At 35.8% G+C, this 22,750-nt stretch overlaps 1 protein-coding gene across 2 annotated transcripts in view; it reads right to left on the reverse strand.

The window, feature by feature from the left end:
- Positions 1–22,750, reverse strand: part of srrm4 (serine/arginine repetitive matrix 4) — a 64,433-nt gene that overhangs the window by 17,596 nt on the left and 24,087 nt on the right. For both annotated transcript variants that reach the window (XM_015366393.2, XM_015366392.2), the window contains exons 2-6: positions 5,738–5,878; positions 1,084–1,170; positions 815–886; positions 468–494; positions 326–376 (exon numbers count right to left, since the gene is read on the reverse strand). In XM_015366393.2, the coding sequence (XP_015221879.1) occupies positions 326–376; positions 468–494; positions 815–886; positions 1,084–1,170; positions 5,738–5,878 (378 nt within the window). The remainder of the gene's footprint in view (positions 1–325; positions 377–467; positions 495–814; positions 887–1,083; positions 1,171–5,737; positions 5,879–22,750) is intronic.

Here is a 22,750-nt window from a genome sequence, read left to right on the forward strand (position 1 = left end):
ACTGACAGCAAGAAAATGGTACTGTACTTACAGTTACTGAATAGCTAAGCGTGTATATTACTGTGTAATATGTATATGTATATTGATATTTACTGCAAAAAACGAAAGATACTTGTCTCTATTGACTTCTGCAAAATATTAAGCCTAGGCATAAATAAATATTGCATACATTTTGAAGTGACCCAATGCTTATTTGTAGCATCTTCCACAATATATTTTATGCATTTTAGATTTGTTTTTGTTTAACTTTCTCAATGATGTTTTTTTTCTCTTCATTCTGTGCAAGTCTTCCCTTTAGTATAATACAACAATCACAAGAGCCTACCTTTTCTTATGCTTTCTCTCATCTTTTCTTTTACTTTTGGGGCTTGAAGAACTGAGCAAAAGAAGAAAAAGATATTGAGACTTTTGAATAGAGAGTGGTTTGGATTCATTTATGCTTTAAAAGCATAAAATATAACACTTACTTGTGCCTTCTCTTTTTTGATGAAGACCTGCAGAATGAAAAATACAATCTCCTATTAAATACATAAAACATACTGTATACAGTAAGTAAACATACTGTATGCACTGTGTCCACTTTATTAATAAGAAGTTTTTGAAAATATACATTTCGGATTTAAAAAATCTAAAAAGTAACGTTAATTTAAATGCTCATATTTGTGGAAGCTTGTACATTTTAATTAGGGTTGAAAGACATACAAAATGTAGAATACAGTGTTTTATGTCAAGTGGTACTATAAAAATGCATGGTTCAGTTATTAAGATATGATCCCTAATTGAAAACAGACAAACACTGGGTTTAGGAAATCACCTGTTCCTTTTTCTTTTCTTTGAGCTCTTCTTTTTCTTCTTCCTCACAGGTGACAGACTGTAGGATGGAGACCTAACAGGAAGAATGTTTTCATAGTAAGTGCTTTCCTTTTTTCACAGATTCATAGATTGTATTAAGTGAATAGATCCATCCCACAAAAATGTAATCCAGAACCCATTACGGATCATTTATATTTAATGCGGCTTGGAAGTCAATTTTCACTTGACAAAACAATTGTAATAGACGTAATAAATGTTTCAGTAACTGACCTCTTTCTTTTCTTTCGTTCTGATTTCTTCTTTTTCTTTTTCCCTTTGGGTGCAGGCCGGGGAGACAGATCATCAGCAACAGGCAGGCTGAAAGAAAGCAGACTGAGTTTTGTATATCTGATGTTGTTTTTGCAATAGCTATGGATCTATGAACTGACACCCTGAGATATGATATATCTATAATATCAGAATATGGTGGTTCCGTGATAAATACTGTGTTATTCTTCCATGTTTAATAAGGTTAAAAAACTATATACAAAGCAAAACTGTAAATAACTTTAATACATTTGTAATAACCTTTTAATACATTGTGGCTCACTGACACATTTTATCAACATTTGAATGTTTTCTCAAAATTGTTTGAAAATGGAATTTGCTTTCAGAGACAGCGGTTATGCCTCAGTTTCCAAAAAGTTTTATTTTGCTTAATGTTAATACCTTTGAAATGCATTACAGGCAAAATGATTGGCTCAAGAATGAGTAAACCTATAAGCAGATATACTGTCTGGTTGACATACAACCCCTTTATTTCACAGTTAGGTTTTTTTTCCAATGACCCCATGGAATGCAAGTCGTTTCCTCTTCCTTGCTGTGGTGATGCTGAACCTTAAGGCAATGGAATCTGAACAGAAACTCCTCACATTTTTTTTGCTTTGCTGAAGAGCAGGTTGTGTGTTCTCGCTGCTGATATGCTAATTCTGTTCTGTGTATTTAAATTTGTCAATATTGAAATGAGTCTCTTGTCAAATCCCATCTGTTCCACTGGATCTGCAATCTCTAAAGGTCCACTTCATTTGCACTCCCTGAATGCCCGGTGAGGATGAAGCCCTTTGAAGCAGTTCAGCCTTATTAAATTGGCCTTTCAGGTAGCGAAGATATGCAAGAAGGGGCCTTTAACCACAATTCATTTGGACAGCATCACTCAGGCAATAATGAGGTAGAAAATGAGTGTTATCATGAAAATTGAAGAGGGTGTTTTGAAAAGATTAAATTAGATGGTCTGAATTAGGTAGGAGTCACTGAACATTTATGGAGGCACTGTGTAGTAAATATATCTCTAAATGTGAAGACATCAGGAGGGGGAATTTGATTGAAGAACCAATATTAAAAACAACTACAGAGACCTCCTTGTGTAGAAGAAGGAGTGACAGATTTACACTGCAAAAATACACGTAGAATTTGGGCTCCATAAACTCTATATGAAAAGTATGGTAACCACCAAATATGTAATAAAGTATTTTAGAAAGCTCTCTTTTACTTCCGTAATCGAATTGTGGTCCTTAGCATTCATTTTGCTCTATTTTTAAGCAACATAAGAATGGACATGAAAGATAAACGTTTTATTCTCTGAATGATCATCAATTTCAAGGACAACAAAAAATTCCTGTTATGTAGGTTATCTGATGTTTATTAAACAAAAAGAAAAAAAGAGATAATAGGATTACACGGAGATTATTTGGAAGCCAGAAAAGCAGCTACTTGTGGAAAAGAGTTTCATTCTATTAAATCAGGATTATTCTTTAATTGACTTATCTGCCGCTCCAGAATAAGTCTAAAATCTGTGCAATTTGTGGCATAAAGAAGGTGAGACTGTGAAGGCTTCAGACTTGTTACCTTAACTGAAGTGAAAAGAAAGAGAAAAATACAGTCCTTTACAATTTTTTTTTCAGCTTGATCAAAAGATTTTTATCCCTTTTTAATACTTCAGAATCTCCCAAGCTATCTGTTTTGTCATGTTCCTTGATCTCCTTCACGCAACCTTTAGAACCCATCTAACCCCCAAGAGCCTTTTCCTCACAAAGACTGAAAGCTGAAAGCCCCATGCCAAATAACACTCAGTTTAGCTGATAATGATAAGAATTACCTCCAGTGCAGAAGAAACAGACAAAACTAAATCATGTGAACTACTCATAACTACTGCATGTTTTCTTCAAGGTCTGTGATTCATTCCTAAACCTTGTACACATTTCTCTAAACACAGCGGAACACAGTGATCCATATTCATACAACTACACCTTTGCTTTTGATTGTGAACATATCTGTATAAATATGATTTCAAGCGCAAAATAGGAACAATAGAAAAAACTTGACAGGCAATCAAAAACACTTCTTATGATCTCAGATGACTCAAGGACTACAGTGGAGCTGTTTTATTATAACCAATGTCTGAGGTTGACAATGGATCTTCCAAAGAGGCTGTGTTTTATGACCGCACAAAACTGCATTGTTCTACTATTTGAAATGTTGTCTAGATTGTTGCAGAACTCTCTATTTCTAAAACCAGACACGGCTATTTGAATATCATATTTGAAAGGTCAGTAAAATAACTGTGGAAAATGCGTATTGAACATTAACAGCTGAAATGCATTACAGAGGTCTATTGGCAAAAATGTAGATTTGTTGTTAATGTTCATTTATTAAAATGCTTTTTCCATTTAAGCCTTTGCATTTCTGCTGTTTTATACAGACTTTGCCATTAAATCTTCATTAAATGTCTTTTACTACATTAAAAAATGTGATTTGGAAAAGAGGCATTGCAGTTTCCATGCCTGAGCCACACACAATGGAAAACAAAGAGGGCAGTTGTTGAAAATCCATCTCTCAGTATGATAATCAACCAATTTCTCATTTGCATTTTCAGCTTCTAAACTTTAATCTCTTATTGACTGCTGTAAAAGAGAAATGCAGAGCACAATGAAATAATGATAAGATCATAGCCAACCCTCCATTGTAATTCAAGGGACATTCATGGTAAGCCATGGAAAATGTTTGGAAATAATGTACTCATTTACCATTTACCATAGTACACATTTGGGAAGGTTTCTAAAAGATACTTGTGTTAAGGTGAGGATGATATGAAATTCACACTAAACTACAAAATGTTCTAGCTGCCTGATCCCATTTGATTTCTAATAAAGTACATTCCAAGACAAAACCCTATATTTGAAAGAAAGAACTTACTGTTGTATATTTGCTTACTATATATTGATATATAGAAAGTGGTTGACCAAATGCTCCCTTTGATATTATTTGTTATTTCTCATGTTAGCAATACAATAATACTGGGAATTGAGTGATGTGTAAAGCATGGAGCCTTTAGTTTGGTTTTCAGACTCAATTTAATTAATGATGATAATGCTGGATTTACAGAATTTTGTAAACAGCAGAAGTTGCCCTTATCCTAATGATACAAATATCATAGTGTTTGTCAACCTAAAGAAAATCTTCTTTTTTCATAGCCTTTTTCTTTTAATGGATTAGCACACATTTCTCATATCCAGGAGCCAGTAGTGGAAATACCCGGAAATCCCTATTTACTTGCAGCACATTCAGGATAATTTTAATCCATTGTTTATTAGATTGCTTTATTTAAAAAAATTGAGTTATAGGAGGTATAAGGGTCACTCCTGCAGCAAGCTGTTTCACAGCCAGATTGAAGACATCTACAAAAAGAATGTAATGAAAATCTATTGTTTTTGCAGGAAAGCACAGTGAAGGTTTAGCAAATGTTACAACGTTGTCTGCAATTATGTGTCTTCAATGAGCAACATGCTGCTAAAGGCAGGCACTCTTGTTCATTTGTTCCTTAAATATAATGGTCTTGTGTCAGAAATACTTCGACTTTGGCCTTCTGTATTCAGTTGTTTGACCTTGAGGGCAATGCTCTAGCAAACACTTTTCTAATGGATGCCATTACTTTTTCTGTCTCTGGCTGACATGTGTGGTAACACATTTCGGAAGGGTATACTGCTTCACTGCACTCAGAGTCCTGGCTTTCAGAAACGGCCTTGTGTTGATTTCACTTCACCATTTTCAAACAGCAGACCTGCCTAACGAATGAACCGGATGGTTTGGAAAATAAAAATTGGATGAAAAGAGCAAGTGAATTAAATACAATTATCCAGTGTAATGAAACAGAGTAAAAACAAACTCAAACCACAGGCAACCACAAAAAAAATGCATGCACAAATTGCAGTAAAACCATGGTGAAAGTATGAAATCCAACGGTAAATTTGTCACGTTTGCACACAAATCTTTCCCAAACTAAGACGGAATGCTTGTCACTGGATCTTTCCTTTCAGAATGATTTCTGTTTTCTAGACCTGCCTAGGAAACAGATGTGCTCCAAAATGATCATAAGTGCCTATAAAGAAGGGAAACTAGATTTGTTTCTAAATATCCTAGGCTGAACATCAAGCTCACTTCTTTGGCTATCTCTTGAACTGCCAGCTTTTTCAAATAAAAGGAAATAATTGGAGAAGTTAGCTTCACAAAACCTCTTTATTATAAACACCGCCAACTTGTCTGTCTTGCTTCATGAACACAATTGAAAATGCTGTGTCTTTGGTCCTGTATCAGTGTATATCAAGATCATGTTTTTATTCAAATGTGCTGCTGATAGCTTTCTGTGCACCTCCTACATAGCATAATTTATTTTTTAAAAACATCCACCCTGAAAATGCCTGTAGTTAAATAAAAGGTGACTGACTGACATTTAGGCACAATAAAGCTTATATTTTAGTTTGGGAAAGACTTAACCAAAGCATTGATTCACCTTAAGACAGAAAAACAAGTTAATGTGAGCAAAGGCAAGCTGATTGCTTCAGTTCTGCGTCATTGTGTTTTTTTTGTAACCCGAGTGGGACCTGCTCACCTGCATGATCTGCGATGGCTGGTGTGCTTTCGATCCCGAGGTTGGATACATCCATTTCTGTCTGAGGTCTTCTCCGTTACGTCTGTCAGCTCCATTTTCCTTTCATCTGCATTGTACGCTTGACAGCTTGAAGTATCAGTGCTAGGGAAAGTAAAAGAACTCATTTAGACATCCCAGCAGGCAAGTACAGTCAATACAATAGGTTTTCTTATGCTAAAATAAAGTACTGCTATGAGAATAGTTCATGCATAGTAGGGGTCCTGTTACTCTTTCATGTCAATATTATTATTATAATATTTGAAAAACATATTTATACAATTATTTCAAATTCTCAATTCACCATTTAGGAATGTAACTGCAGAGGTATTTCAACCACGGTATTTATATGCTCTGTGTAATAAAAGACGTGATGCTTACATTTTTAAAGATGTATAGCCCTTATTAACTTTCATTTTCTCCTCTTTAATCTAAGAAATTTTAGTTTGATAATGGTAAAATTACTACACGAAAGGTGAAATCCCACTTCATCTAGGTGCACCTCTTAATTAAATGTCTAAGGCATCTAAATCTCAATCTGCTCACCTTTACCTTTACCTTCAAAAAACCTATTGCTTTAAAACTCCACAGGACAGTGTACAAAAGCCTTTTTTATAATTTTCTGACAATTTCCATGCATAGTATCCTTAGATCATTTTGTCTTACACATGATCCCAATTCCATTTATAAAACTTTCTGGTCATTTTAAATCCATTTTCCGGGAATTTCTAAAATCGAATTTTCTATGCAAGAAACTCCCTCCAGCTTTTAAGTACTGTACAAGGTAGTGTAACTTTAGTACTCCATCCTGGACTGTAAATAACAGATATTCTGCCAAATACCTGATCTAAGGATCTGTGTCCCTCTTAACTGTATGCAACTTCATGCTTTCCTTTATGATCTGTCTTTCCAGTAATTCCTTCGAGACAGTGCTAAAATCTGAAATCTATTCAAATGAGATGCCAATTTGAGAGCTGCCATTTCCATACTTCAATTGTTCTCGCATTATGTTTTGCATCCCAAGATTGTCAGGCACATCACTAGGGCTGTAACAAGGCAGTTTCCGAAGTGGGATGATCTGGTTCAAGGAAACAGCTTAAGTCTGCTGCTTATAAAAATGCCCTTTTAAATTGCGAGCATGAAAAGAGAGTTGCCCGTCTCAGCGATCAGAGCAAAACACAAAAATTGGCCTGTCCATTTTTCCAATCCCCTCACCACCTTCTGAATAGCCATGTGAGCACTTTGTATTGGTAAAGAGTTTTATGTGTAGCAAAGCTTCTGTCTTTTAGAATAAAAATGTTAACATACGAATTTTAAAATCTAGAAATGACTGTTTTGTCTGTCAATGAAAGTATGTTAACCTTTATGTACTGGATTATTGCCCAGTTGTTGTCCTGTGGGATTCTAATAATTTATTGTCTTACACATTTGAAGTGGCTCTGCCTAGATTCAATGAAAAGTCAGTCAGCTAAGGAGATTAAGACCTGATTACATTTCTTGCTATATAAAAAGTTCTTTATTCTAATACCTTTTTGAAATGGCAGACATGAATTTCTAAACCTATAATTAAAGATTAAGTGGTTTAATCTCAAATACAGCTCAGACCATTCCTGACTATGGAAGATGAAAATATCATTGAGCATCAGTAAGGTGCTTAAGCACGGAGATAAATTACGGTATTTTCAACAGAAACACTTTTTCCACATAATCAGAATTTTATTAAAAAAACACCTATTCATAAACTATCACATACTCTTTACAATATTTTCACCTAAACAGCTATTAGCAGCATTGCTAAATAAAGTTTATTTGTACTTTATATGACCTGTTCCTAAGCAGGTTATAAATACAGTATGATTTTCCTGTTGAGCAATTAATTTTGACAGCTAAAACTAACATCACAGATTATGTCAGGGAGTCAAATACTTTTTTTCTTAAGAATTAAAAGTTACTTTCTAAAAAGAATTGCAGCTGTTCAAACACTAACATCTGGAGAGAAAAATAGTTTTATACTAGAATGTTATTGAGGCCAAAGACCCTATATAAAAATTAAAGAGTGCCACAGTGGGTTTTCTTTTAGTCTGATACTTTCTTTAGATGTTTTTTTCTTAATCCAAGATTTCATTCAGTAGCTAAAAACACTCATTGCACAGCTTTATGGCTCTCTGTGACTCTGTGTCAGCTTGAAAGCTCTGTTGATGAGAGTTCTAAATGAAATCGATTCTTCCATCAGAGGTGCACTTTCTCTGGATCAAACTGGGAATTTATGGTGGAACTTTCAAAGCAATAAGCACCTCAATTTATTGTAGACAGTTTATATCTGTCAGGGCTCTACAACTTTCCTAGCAGGTAAAATCTTCTGTAATTGTAATCTATAACCACAGACTTCAAGCAGGGATTGTGAGCGCTAAATGGACTATTCAGGACTTAACACACCTTTCTGTAGCATGCCTGAAAAAAAGGATATACAATACATCCACAGTGAGGAAATGGATTGTCAGGGGATTGTATACGTGTTGGAAGAGGAAACACTTTATTTTGAAAATCCCTGTTCTAAATCAAAAAAGCAAAAGTGATCCCTTTTCAGACACTAAATTAAATATCAGGGGAATAAAAAAGATCATTGATAACATACCTAAATTAAACCAACTTTTAAAAAAGCTTAGCTTGAAATGGACACTGTCAAATGTGCAAAAAGGCCTTTGGATATATTGTCAAAACCTTGGTGGTGTCATCTAATCTAGTCAGTCTTTTGCCATTAAAAAATTACAAGTGAATATTTTTGTACATAGGGCTTCTTGGAGTCAGTTCTAAATTCCACAAACCTGCTTACATTAGTGTCAGCATGTTATTCATATCTACACACTTTATAAATGGAAAACGCCAAGTCTTTTTCTTTAGTCACAGGAAAATGCCATGACACTCTTGCCAGAGTAATGAAAAGCAAAGTCACAACTTATGATATTCATAACATGAGATGGATAAAAAGAAAAAAAATGTGATAATGAACTAAGTGTCACTCTCTGTCCTTCCTGCAATTTAGCATGACACATTTTCAAATAAAAGACATCATTCTTCATTTACCATTCGTTCAACCTCTAATTCTCTAAACTCACGAACCTCATTGTTGTAACTGGTGATCAATATTTTAAAATAGTTATACATATTTTAAAATCCAATATGGAGAGGTTTGGAATTACTCTGAATTTTGTGAGTATTTTTCTGTGCCTTAGTACTCAGAGTCATGGCTGGTTACCAGAAGACATGCTGGTGTTCTTCCAGTTCTTGGTTAGAGTGCAAAAAGTAATTCCAAGGTTTTTATTATATGCTTCACATATTGACTGTAGGGTTGGCATGATAGCGTGGTGACTGGTACTGCTGTCTTTCAGTTTGTGGGTTTAATTCCAGCTGGAAAGCCTTCTTTGTAGAGTTTGCATGTTCCCTGTGTTCATGTGGGTTTTTGCCAACATCCCTGAATTCTTCCCACTTATCAGAAATGTGCAGGCTAGATTAACCAGTGTTTCAAAGGGTGTCTTTTTGTGTATGTGTGTGCGCTTCCTGTGATGGCCTGGGTCTCACCAAGAATCAGCAAGTTTATGATGATTGATGTTTACTGAATGAAAATGATTGCCGTGTGCAATGTCAAAGCCAAATTTCCAAATTGCAGAAGAATCATTAAAAGCCTTTATAATTAAGAAAGATAAATGTTCCATTAGAGCACAAAGTTTAAAATCTATCTAATTAGAGCCGTAACAAGTGAGCCATACATCTCACTTAGCCATCACAGAACATCAGTTTTGATTTTTCTAACACAAATATATTTTTATGTATTGCTTTATGCTTTGCCTTCCTTTTACAGTGACTCGTAACAAGCTCTCGTACAGCTGTTTTATTGGTAATTGAATGATTCGTTTTATGTGGTGATGATTCCAAAATTAGAACTTTGGCGTATGATGTAAAATCCAATGGTCAAACACCAAGCTAAATGTGAAATGAATGTTTCATGGCTGGTTCCCTCAAAAACGTGCCTCGGCCTAATTTGCTGAATTTACGTATTTATGTATTCGAAAGTGTGCGAGCACTATCATGAATACGAGAAGCATGAACTGACAGCACGGTAATAATTACTACTATTGCACAGGAAGACAAGTTGTGCAGCAGGTATAGCTTCTCACTGAGCTCCTGACAGGCTCAGCTCTTCTGTACAATTTTGAGGAAGCAAGATTGCGCTCCTAAGAAGCCATCTTGGTGCCTGGCAACAGTTGCTGCCTTAAGGCCTCTTGCCACCTCAGTATATTCCTCTGGAGTCAAAACATTGACAGATGGTCTCAGATTTGTGGAGCACACAATGGGACTGCAAACGTATTTTACACAGTCCTTCCTACACAGAAAGGGAATAACTAGAATAACTAGATAACTAGATAACTAGATAAAATAAAAGAATCAACTGGGTACTACCATTAGCAAACACATCATAATGTGTTCACATAAGTACTGCTCAATAAATTATTTAACCCCAAACTCATCTCTTTTTAATTAGTTGACTATGCGAAGGGATACGGGGAAGTACAGTTTGAAACAACAGTGAAATAATTGCATGTCTTCTTATTTTTTATTTTGATAAAAAAGGAAGGGCCAGGTGGAAGCTGTACTGCTATACCCAAGCAAATATAACATGTTCTTCAGAGACACTCCATGTGATCTGTGCAAGATCTATTGCAAAACAGTCCAGTGGCTTGTGATTTAGGTCCACGTGATCTTGTTGAGGTGCTAAAACTCTTGGTGTTTCTTATGGTGATTTTATTATGAATTTGTTGCTTTATAGTTCCACACTATCTGTGTTCATATAGCGTAACCCCAATAACAAAACACTCACAGAACTATTGTGATGGTTTGATACAGTATTCAGATAAATTAGTTTCCAAAGGGGAAGTCCAAATCAAATATTCAGAGGGATTCAAGTACTGTTTGCAAACTTCAAAGTAAACTAATTTTAATCTGGCTTTGTGTCATTTTGAATAGTTTCCTGTACATTCCTTGTTTACTTGCATTTTTTGCAAAAAACAAAAAATGTTAACCACAGAAGATTTAAATCTAAATGCATTCTACTTAAAAAAAGATTCAATGTCTTAAACAATGAGATTACAGAAAAGTTGAAAAGTGGGGTTTAACAGGAAGTTCTATTACTTAAAATCCCAAACACTGTTCTTCAGATATTTGCCATCTGTATGTTCCAAACTCAAAATGTAATTTTAAATCTGGCAGTATAGGAGACGCAGGGAGCAGGAGGCAAGAAGATATCACCTTTCAGGAATCAGAACATATACAGTACCAACACTATGATAAAAACAATACAAATAAACGGAAGAAGCTTTGTTTTTATGTTCGGTTTCCCACTATCTACAGACTTCTAAATGGTGTATTTAACCAAGATATACTGGACAGTAATAAGTTGTAGAGATTTCCATTTCATTTTGAAGATCTTTTGTTGAGACAATAGAAGGATGAAAACTGCAGTAAAGAGCAACGACTGTTTCTACAACATGGGAATTTTGATCCTTCATGGGAGCACATGTTCTTACCTGAAATGTGGGGATCAGATTCATGAAAATTACTGCTGAGATCATATATTCGTTACTTGTTTTTAATGATAAATTAAAAACAAGTAGTTTTTAATTTATCAAAATAGTTGATTTTTGATTAATTTTTAGCCATGCTAAAAATGGAGAGGCGTTGAATTTGATCTGGCCTAATCACTGGAAAAAATATTGATTCTTCTTTAGAAACCAACAGAAAATATTTTCACTGATACAGTAGCATCATATATATATATACACACAGTAACTGTGTTTCCTTCTCTTTTCAGCGTGGGATAAACCTTTAACTTGTTCCTTTATATACAGTAACTGCAACAGGTTTCTACTAGTCCAGAGGAAACTGTTTGTAAAAACATTTTATTTTGGCAGTTGAAAGCCTGATAGTTGCCAGTTCAAAACTAGAATACGCCAATATGCAATCTCTAGCTTTCCATGAACACATAACCTCTTTCGCTGCTACTGTCTGTGAGACAGAGGCACTGATACCAAGGGCTATGGCCATATTTTAACACGCTCACACCAAAGCCCACGAAGTGCAGAAACAAGCTGCTGTGTTGTAGTTATATCTTTGTCTTTGAGATCTAATGTATTCCATCTTCATCTCTACCAGACTGGTGCTGATGTGCAGTCATGAACTGTTCTCAACAAAAACACATTGCTTACAAAACTGTCTCAAGAAATCTGTCAGTGATTCAAAATTGTAATTATAAACCACCATACATACCAAGAATCTGAAGGCGCTGTACAAGAAAACATAAAAATAAGTACAAAAATTCTAAAGAAAAAGTAGAAAAGACTACAGGAGAACTGAGTGGCATAGTGGTCACCATTGCTAATTCATAGCACTGGGGCTCTGGGTTCAATTCTGGACCTGGGGTGATATCTGTGTGGAGTTATGTTTTTCCCATGTGAGCATGGGGCTCCTCCAAAAGTCCACAGACATACAGTACTGGTAGGCTAATTGGTTAATTGGACTTGCTGTGAGTATGTGCGTCTGTGTGTGCCCTGTGATGGACTGGTGTCTTGCCCTGGATGTGCCCTGTCTTGCTCTTGTTGCATGCTGGGGTAGGCTCCTGGCTTACCCTTGACCATGAATTGGAAGAAGAGGTTAGAAAATGGATGGATGGAAGGCTATAACTTGTTATGAATGCTTACTAGCCAAGTGTTAAGGATGAGGCCACCTGTACTGCATGCTGGGGTGTGTAGCACTAATTTGTGTACTAAGGAATATTCCCCTTTTGTAAAAAGCTGAATAGAACACCATGCAACATGTCAATTAGTGCTTGGGATTAGGTTTTTCAAAGCAGAAAATATCAAAGTTAATATCAATACAGCTAATCTGGTAAATAGCAAGCAGGTAAGAATAGCAATATCTACTTAGAAGTGCTTCATTGGAACACCACCTGCACACTACCTGTGTAAGTCATTTATATTGAAATGTATCTTTAGTTAAGCTGTTTGAGTCTGAGATGTAATAAAACTACTTACAGTACAATCTCATACATGAGCATGACTTGTTCAGAAGTTTGGAGTTTCAAAGTTATTATTAATTCTTTAGAATTATTGTACAGTTTAATAAAATCATTAGGCAATGCACAGCATGGCACCAATCTGAAATGGAACAAAAAAAATGTCTTTCAGCTGAATTACCTCATCTTCATCTTTGCAGTTTAAAAGTAATTCACTACAGATAATCACTTCAGACACAGGTAAAATAATGAGAATGTTTCATATGTGTGCATTATAGTTGGTGCCTTTAGGATTATCCCAGCAGTTTTATTTTTAATAAATTAAGGTTCATTGGAACATTTTTAATATCTTGAGGATATAATGCAGTTCACATCCAAGATATTGATTTCAGGTTCTGCATCTGGTTGTCAATACTTGACATTTACTTGCACAAGCACAGTACTTCATATTGATTATTTTTTCGAGTGCCTTCAGTCAAACACTAAACTGCGCTTCTGTTGAGTTTATAACAAATGCAAACGAATGGCAAGACTAGCAAAAAAAATTTACTTAAGCATCTTAGCATAATATTTATAAGAGATCCTTTATTGTTTAGTTAAATGTCACTATGAAGGCTTCCTTGAATTAATTATGTAGGATTCCACAGACATGAAAGAAACAAGAAGTGTTGTTTGAACATGCGTACCTCATTTTAATACTCTCTATTAACTGCTTTAATCTGTAACATTCATCAATTATAAATATTTAGCCGTCCTTTATTTTGAAGCATGTAGCACTTGCTGAATGTCCTCACCTTAATTGGAAAAAAAAAGTATTGACCTGATGCTCTTCTGTATATATTATGATACTGTATATAGTATAATATATAAGTACTGTATATTCTTCCCATACATATATAAAAAACACATATGATCTTCTCAGTCTGAAATGGTTTAAAGACAATGGAAGGAAAAAATCCATGAAAAAAACAAAAACACATTGACAATACGTGATTAATCCCACTGTGTGCCCAATGGTAGCTGGAATGTTATTAAAGAAAAGACAGAGGGGGAAACATAACTTATCTTGAATTCAAACCAGAAATACTCTGGATTATAAAACAATCACTACAAGCTCTTAAGCCCTAGGACTGACTGCAAGCTGATAAACATATCATCCTGTTGAAATGATTAGTGACAGAGGAGTGGAGAATTATGAGAATCATCTGTCCCTGCATTCTGAAAACATGAAGAGAAGCGAAAAAAACAGATTTTTTTTTGCAAATATGCTGTATACGTGAAGAGTCCCTAGCTAATCTTCAGTGAAGAGGAGTAATATGCATATCATTATCCAAATCTGTGTCATATAACAAATAATAATATTGCTGAAGAGAAAGAGACGTGTTTTAAGCTTGTGATTAAGCATTGCAATTAGAAAAATGCCTTCTGAAGAGTTCCAAAGAACCCATTTTCTGGGGTAGAAATATTATCATCAAATCTAGTGCCTCAGGTAAAATCATCTTTGCTTTTAACACTGTCTTATCATCATGTCATTAAAATTAATAGTTATACAGAAAACAGAACAGTGTTGCGTAGGTACAGTACGTGTATCTAATATTAAATTAGGAAAATGTAAATGGTGTTTCCCTAACAAATAGAAAATTAAACAGCAAAAAATTAACTGAATCAATTAGCATGGGGATGCAAAAAAGCATTTGATTTTAAAACATTTGCACAGAAAAAAGGGTGGTGTATTTATTTGTAATCACACACTGCTATATGTTGATTGACCAAAGCTAAATCGCCAGAGCTCCGAATGTGTCTATTATCCTACATTAACCATTTTGTTCTGCTGTTATCTGGATGTACTATCTCCACTGCGGTAAGAGTAGTTTTAATTTGTAATGAAAGATAAATGTTCTGCACATTGCAATTAGTCCAGGTTCAAATAAGAATTAGCATGGAGAACGCAAGACGTGCGACTCCAAGCCTCATTGCACTAATTACCAGCACTATTCTACCACGCACAACCACATCTTTGCTTTTCAATCAACCCACATCCAGCCCAGCAGACATAAGGGATTCAAGAACTATTTAATATTTCATGGTGATTGTTCTGTGCTCATTGAATAACATCAAAATGGGACTACCTGCTGCATGTGTCGGTATTCCTTTAATCCTCACTGCTTGTGACTTAATTAGCATGGCTGTTAGCTGCTCTTTAATGGACAAACTGACAAAATATATTAGGTATTTTTCTTGTCGCAATTGTCACAAGCTCACCATAAACCTCTTTGTAGGAACACAAAATAAAATTAAAAGTCCTCAATAATACAGTGGTTTCCTCCCAAGACAGCCCGCTGTGCTCCCAGAAAAGCTGTTTGGAAAAAAGTCTCGAATGGACGAAAATAAAATTCCAAATCATTGTGTTTATATCATGTAGCTCTCAGCTTTGCATTTCCCTGCATGCTCTTTATATCAGAATAGCAAGCCAGGGAGCCCCAGATCACATCTCTTTGAGACAAACATCTTCTGTTTTCAACAATTCTTCGTCACTGAATGTAATTGTTTCTTTTTTTCCTAATTGGCCAGTACTCCAAACTTCAAAAGCCCTAATTGCCTATGAGTTTTAAATATCAGTGCTTTCCCCCTTAACTAGCGCATTAACTATGATATGTTCAGCTACTTTATGCTGCATCCGTTAAGTCAAAGATTACAAAACTATTACAAATACATGTGGGTCACGTGCTCTTTAAGAATCGATTTTGGCCAAGCCTTAAGTGGGTAAAAGAAAGAAATTAAAACATTAGTTTATTACTACACACAAGATGAAGTGGGTTTAATGAATGAAGGAATTCATTAAATTATGATTTTTAACAATCTTCACTCTAATGAACCTCGGCATTAAGCTGTTCTGCCCCCGCACTTTTTGCTGGTGAATCTAAACCACACAAGTTCGGTCCTGTCTCTTTTTCTTCGTTGTATTGACCGTCCCTTCGTGCAGTGAAGCCAAGGCTGAATGAGATGCTTCCAGATTAGCAATGACTTTTGCTAAAAGCACTGGTAGGGAGATGGGGTTATCACTGCCAGGCTGTCACACTACACCCTGTACTATACTGTATATTATAGCCAAAAGGCACGCCCTGCAGCTGTGAAACACCTGCGAACAAGTATCTCAGGCATACAGGTAATGATGGGAGGGCACACTGGACACTTCTAAATTCTGAGATGAAAGCCAAGTTCCATCATACTAGCTCTGACGAGGTTATTGGCAGTGTTCTGAAAAGGGACAGTGCAAGTCACCCCAGCAGAGCTTATTATCATGATTCAATCTGTTACCCGCTAGCTTGCAAGCTCAACAGTGGCACTCTGGGAACTGGGTCTTTAACAAATCCGAGGTGGTAATGTTCTGCAATCAAGTTCTTTGTTTGCCGAAGTCCACTGTGTCACAACGTCCTTCTCCACAAACAAGCCCTTTATGAAACAGGTCTGCACTATACGCACAGATGCGGACTCTAATGGAATCCCCCTGCTCCCAAAACTCCAAGATCCAGTCTGCGCTTCCGAAACAGTTGCTTTTGAAATCCCAAATGCACACATCATTGGAGCTGGCTTTCAGTGACACTCATGCCTCAGCAAACTGCCCTGTAGACGCGGATGTTTGTCTGCTGAAGTGGCTCAGGCTTATCCATACTTCCTTGATTAGGTGGAACTGTAGCTGATTGTTTTTTGGTTTACTGTATTTCTTTGTTTTTTTTACTAAAATGGATTTATCAAATAAACTATGGTTATGATCTATGTTTCTTGCACACTGTTGTGAAACAAATGTTGATCCTTGTAAAAAGCTTAATAAATAATAAATAATAATCAAAGGATTTAATGGCAGTAGCCTGTAGCTTAATTTAGACCGACAGTTCTGTCTTCTTTGGTTTTCTTCCTTTATGTTATGAAGCCTGAAACCACATTTTGTTGACTTGGGAAAGAGCATATTTGCTTTGGATTCACCATCTCTTTTTTTGTGTGTGTTCTCCTTCCAAGGACGCCAAGGACTAAAATAACAGAATTTCTGAGTTTGATTTCTCTCCAAACAGCTCCAGCTGTAACTTAAGCTCATTACTGAATGTCACTCCAGAAATCTGTGAATCACATTGAAAGGATTCCTTCTGAAACAAGAAAATAAGAATTCATCTTCTGGAGTCCACAACACCCTGCTGCTGAGACCTAATTGCAAAAGAATTCTCACCCAAAAATTGCAAACAGAGAGCTGGATAGCTCTGAAGACAAGTGAGTTTGGTTTATTCAATTATTACCGCCTGATGATAAAATAGGGAGGGCATAATGGTTTGATTAATTTCCTTATCACGGAAAGCACATAGTGTAATTACAACAAAGTACACTGCTCCGTGACCCAGACATCAATCAAATTACACCCAACCACTCTCTAAAGTCACCTCCATCCAACACAAAATGAATTAGCTGTGTTGCCTGGCCTTCTCATTCAGTCATGCCTGTATAATTAGGAATGGAAGTAGCAACAGAAGTCGCTGAGAACTAGGATGTGGGGCGCCATGACTGCTGAACAATTATGTTGATTCAAAGTTCAAGAAAAACAGATCCAGGATCAATATGAACACTTAGCTATAATTTATCCATTCCATAGCAACAGCTCAACTTTATTAATGAGAGCCACCCAAGTCCAGAGTCTATGGTTCTTTATATTTTCAGTGTTAATGCCTCTCTGGTGAAGCCTCTTGCTTTCTAAATGCTGCTGGTCTCTCTTTTGTTCATGCCTCTGTTCATTGGGAAAAAAATGCACTCTGCACTTCAGTGCAGCATTGTAGATGAGGCTGCCCACTTCATAAGCTCTGACATCTCATTTACTAATTATAACGCACACGCCTTTGGCTGAATATATTGAGGGAGTATCACTAGCACTGAAATGGTAAAAACATAAGAGCTCCCTTCAAACAGGATGGTGTAAGTTTCACCATGGGATCAGTGCTGGGAGGGAAAACTCCCCCTGACCCTGACACTCAGTGGATGTCACCTCTAATGATTGGCAATTGATTAAAAATCATTTCTGAAATGAGACATGGGAAATAAATAAGGATTATTTAGCATTTGTGTTACACTAAAAACTCTTGTTTAAACAGGCCCCTTAACTCTCCAAAAATGAAAATGTTTTGGGAATGTAGGCAAATCTGTGTGTGTGGGCAAAATTCTTTCAGCAGGACAAAAATGCGAATGTATTCATGTATAAGACAAACGATCAATTTGTCAGTGTCCACTGACAAGATATAAAACACATATATTGTTTTTGCATTTGATATAAATATATTATTAAATGTTGTTATTATATGATTATGATATGATATTATGTGATATAATTACAGAACGTAATCCTTGTATTCTTAAATTTCAACATAGGTAATGTAGTCTTGTGATTACAAGCTCAAAATATCTTTTCCACAGATAATGAAGAAACGCTCTGATAAATAAAAAACAAATTCAGTATGTATCGTCTGATAGTATTAAAGCTCATTTTACACTATTACACTAAAATGAAGGAGGAAATGCGTATGCACTGTTGAGTAAGACGCTCTTTGATGGTTGAACGCAGGCTATACCTGAACAGAAGCAAAGTACCAGACTCCAAATTCCCTCAGGACTTCCTGTACTGTAAAGCTAGCCCTGTATAATTCTCACATTTTAAATGCGTTGCCTGAGGGTTTTGAGATGGATGCTTATAAATTCAGCACAAGCCACTGAGATGTCATGACAGAATCACAAGGCTTTCAGTACTGTCAAATACATAACACACACTTAACTGACTTTCATATTAACACTTTATAATAAAGCTAATCACAGGATTTCTGCAAATAGAGGTAGAAGACAATCCTACAGGGTCTAATGAACTCTATAGGGTGCTGCCAGCATGAGTACTATTCCATACTGTTTACAGTACATCCTACCTTTTAGAAGAATAATTTATTTTAATGTACAGTATGCTTCACCAAACATTGAGAACAAAAATAGGAGGATTTTGTGCCGTCTGCATTTTAAACATTAGGGAATTTTTTCTTTTCTTTTTGCACATATTATAAAACTATACTGCTGGTCTCAATGTCCATTAGAAGCTGTTCTTTGTCAGCAGAGTGACAGCTCCACTTGAAGAAATTGCCACTTTCTTTTCATTATTCATACAGGCCTCGTTATGTGGGAACTATTTTCTGTACAGCCAGTGCATAAGGATTATTTTCCTACTTTTTCTGTTTTAATACACATCTTTCCTAAAAGACAAAAAAAAAAAGTCATCTCAAACTCTCTCTGGGTATCTAAATATGTTTTATTTTCATTTCTAGCCTCTCACATTGTCAGGGAAAGGGGAATAATTGGTTTTTCTTTACAATTTGTCAGGGAAAGGGGAATAATTGGTTTTCCAGTTTACAATTTTCCAGTTTCAAATTTCCCTTAAACAAGTTTACTCACTGGCGGAATCAGTGACAACATTGTCATACTGTATTTGCAGGAAGATGCTCATTAGTATGCATGGAAAGGTTAATAAATATGATTTTTTTGATAAAATATGTAATGACTTAAGGTTGATGACTGTTAAACTAAGGCTGATGAATGATGCTATAGAAACAGATTCAATGCAAACCTTGACTATTTTCTTCATGTGATAGGATACTTAAGGACATTAAATTAATTTCTGAACAAAGGAAAAAGGAATCATTTTCTTCTTGATTATGAGGCATTTTGTATTTTTTGTTCCTTAAATTTAGGTACTGGATCAGACTGGAGTGTGTTGTTATGATTTATACACATCATGACTCTTCTTGTTTGGTTCAGGAAAGTTAAAGTAAATGTGTTTGTTTTAATGGCCTGGGAGAAAACATTATGCTTACAGAGCATGAAGATAATGTCACACATTTTAAAATGCCGGGAAGAAGTTACGTTGACAATTCTGGAGTGTGTTTTTATCAGTAAAGACAAGTAAGGCCAGGGTTTATTTGTGTAATTATACCCTCACCAGTTGGGAGATCTCAGGATATTCTCTTTTTACCAAGTTGAAATTCTAACAGCATTTATCTCTTTTTTGAAAAACTAGAACTATGCAAAACATTAAAGATAAATAGCAATTAGAAAAAGTCATTCTCAGCTTGTTTTGCTAATTGCCCTTGCTGATATGCTTCTTCCAATGGAATTAATAAAGATAACCTTTACATTTTTATGGGTTGTTAATAGTTGTAGAGGTTTTACAACTCAAGGGTTTCTCATGTTATCCTAATTCTTTCGAAGGCTGCTTTGCTTCACGGTCTTTGAATCAACAGATAATGAAGAAATTAAATTCAACCAATTAAACTTGCAGATGTCAGCACACTTTTGCTTGGCTGTCCAGGCTCCACATTACTCAGAAACCTCTAGACTGGTTTTAGCAAAGTACATGACTAACCTCTGGAAAAGAAAAAGCCCAGAGGTTGAACATGACTTTGCTTTCAAAGCCTAGCAGAGATTAACCTCACTGGAGCTTCAGTAATTCTCTGAAAATGGATGCTTCCTTTCCTCAGACAGTCTTTAAATTCCATTACAGCTACAAGCTGCCATGAATTATAAGCCAATTTATTTAATTTTGTCTTCCTTCTTTCCAAGCTGCTTATAACAGAAGGCGAGAAAAGGAGCTGGTCAGTTAATTAAAAGTTACAATTAAACGTAAGTGACACGGAGGTTAGTAGAGACTTATGAAATCCAGCTTTTGTTTATTTAAAAGCTACATATATTTATATAACTTCAGGTCAGTCTAATTTTAATATGTTCCAACCAAATCACTATCGATACCTTATTTGATCGCTTATCCCTGTGTGCTTTGCTGCCATTAAAGGTGCTTAAATCAGGCTGGTCATCATATATATCAGGTTGTTATGTGACACCTAGTCCATGAAGTGATTAAACAGAACAAAATGATTAAAAATGCACAACGGTGATTAGAATGGAATGATCAACATACTATATAGGGAATCCAATATTGTGTTACAATGATACAGACATTGGCTTCACAACTGCTCAATTGCAGTACAATATAAGGCTCTTGATCTAGCCTGTTAGAAACAGTAATCTATGGGTCTTTAAAATTTGCATCTGTGTTTGTGTTATTGCACATTGTCGGTTTGCAATTGACACTACAAAGACCTTTTTTGTTAATCAACCTAATATCTGCTAAATGTGCTTAGCGCTCCAGGGGGAGAATCTTGCGCTTTAATCAGCGGCTTTTAATAGGCTTTTCTTAATGACATTTCCTGTCTTCTCTTTCGAAAAGACCCCCTGCGTATGCTAATATATGTCAAAAATAACGAGGGCCAATCAAAGAACAGCCTAATTGTAAGGTTGTTAAATGAGAACAAGAGAGAAAAGAAAAGAGCTAGGAAATGAAATTCCATATGATTAAAGGCTGTCATCACGTAGGATGAAAAAAAAAGCCATTTTAGAATTAGCTGTCACATGTTTAAATTATTCAGCTTTTAATCGCAGAATTAATGCGGCATGTATTTAGCTGGGGGTTGATGCAATTTAGATGCAGAGCACAATTGCCTTAGTAATTGGATTGGAAGGCCTTGAATGTTTTACCTCTGTGGGTTGTGAACTTCATCTCAGCAGGGTGAGGAAGCATTCAAGCTGTGCTGCCCAGTACCTGTCTAGCTGTGATGGAAATTCTGCCTTCTGACACTCATCATTTAAAGGTGATTGAAGGAAGGGTTTTTTAGAGACAAGCTGCTCTGAACATCTTATTCGAAGAAGACAGAGAGAAGCTCTTGTTCAGTTAATTGTATCGCCTCAGTTGACTGTATCAAATCTTGTCATTTACTGAATCGTAAGCCAGACCCCAGTTTGACTACCCAGTATGACTTGGCAAAATGTAACCATACTATTGCAACATCCCACCGAACAAACAATAACGCAACAGAAACTTCTGTGCTATTAACTTATAATGTAGCACTTTCCAAAGAAAGTTCAAGCACATTCTGTTTGTTAGTTACAAATCTGAATTGTTCCTATGCTTTTTTCCTATGTTATGCTTTTGATTTGATGTCAATCCAAGGGATTTTTTCAGAATCCACAGTGAAACATAAACCAGAGGCCACAGGTGGACACTACATGAAGTGCATTTCAAACTGTGCACAGGAGGTTCACAGTTGGAATTAAGGGTTGCAGGATTATTGTATAAGCCACCCCATTAAGTTGTTGAAGCTGATACCCTGGTTTCTTTCAGGAAATGGCTGGATGAGATCCTTTAATCAATTAGCTACTAACCAAACATTCTAGATAGGCCAATTGGCCTCCATTAAATTCTAATTGTTCTTATGTTCTTAGGATTTTTTGCTAGTTTTATTTAGTTCATTTTTACTTTGTTTCCTTTCACTATCATATTTTTTTTCATGCGCTGATGCAGCAACAGCTTCAAGCGCAATATAAAAACAAGTCACACATCGGTCATTGAATCTCAATGAGTACAGACGTGCAAATTCTTTAAAGAAGCAGAACATATTTAAACAAAACAGAAAGAAATTCTTGCCATCACCTTGAAGACTGCACTGAGCTGGAAAATTGTATCATTGCTTATGAAAAAGCCATGTACAAGCTCAATATGTCAGGGACACTTTTGCAGTAAAACCTAAAATAAAAACATCAAATATCGACACATGCCTTCAACCATGTCTGTAGGTTGAAGACCTTTCCTGTGATTTTTAGGATATTACAGCAATTTGGAAAGATTTCAAAGAGGATATTATCAGTCACAGCTGTTGTTTACCATCCCCTGCGAAGCCAATCTGACCTCCATCAGGGAATGTTAGGCTGCTATAGCAGAAATATTGACAATGGCCAAGTAAGGTTGTAATTAAATAATAGATTGTCACATAGCAGAGGTTTATTTA

Source organism: Lepisosteus oculatus, chromosome 22, assembly GCF_040954835.1.
Source record: "Lepisosteus oculatus isolate fLepOcu1 chromosome 22, fLepOcu1.hap2, whole genome shotgun sequence".
In the NCBI taxonomy this organism is placed as follows: Eukaryota; Metazoa; Chordata; class Actinopteri; order Semionotiformes; family Lepisosteidae; genus Lepisosteus; species Lepisosteus oculatus.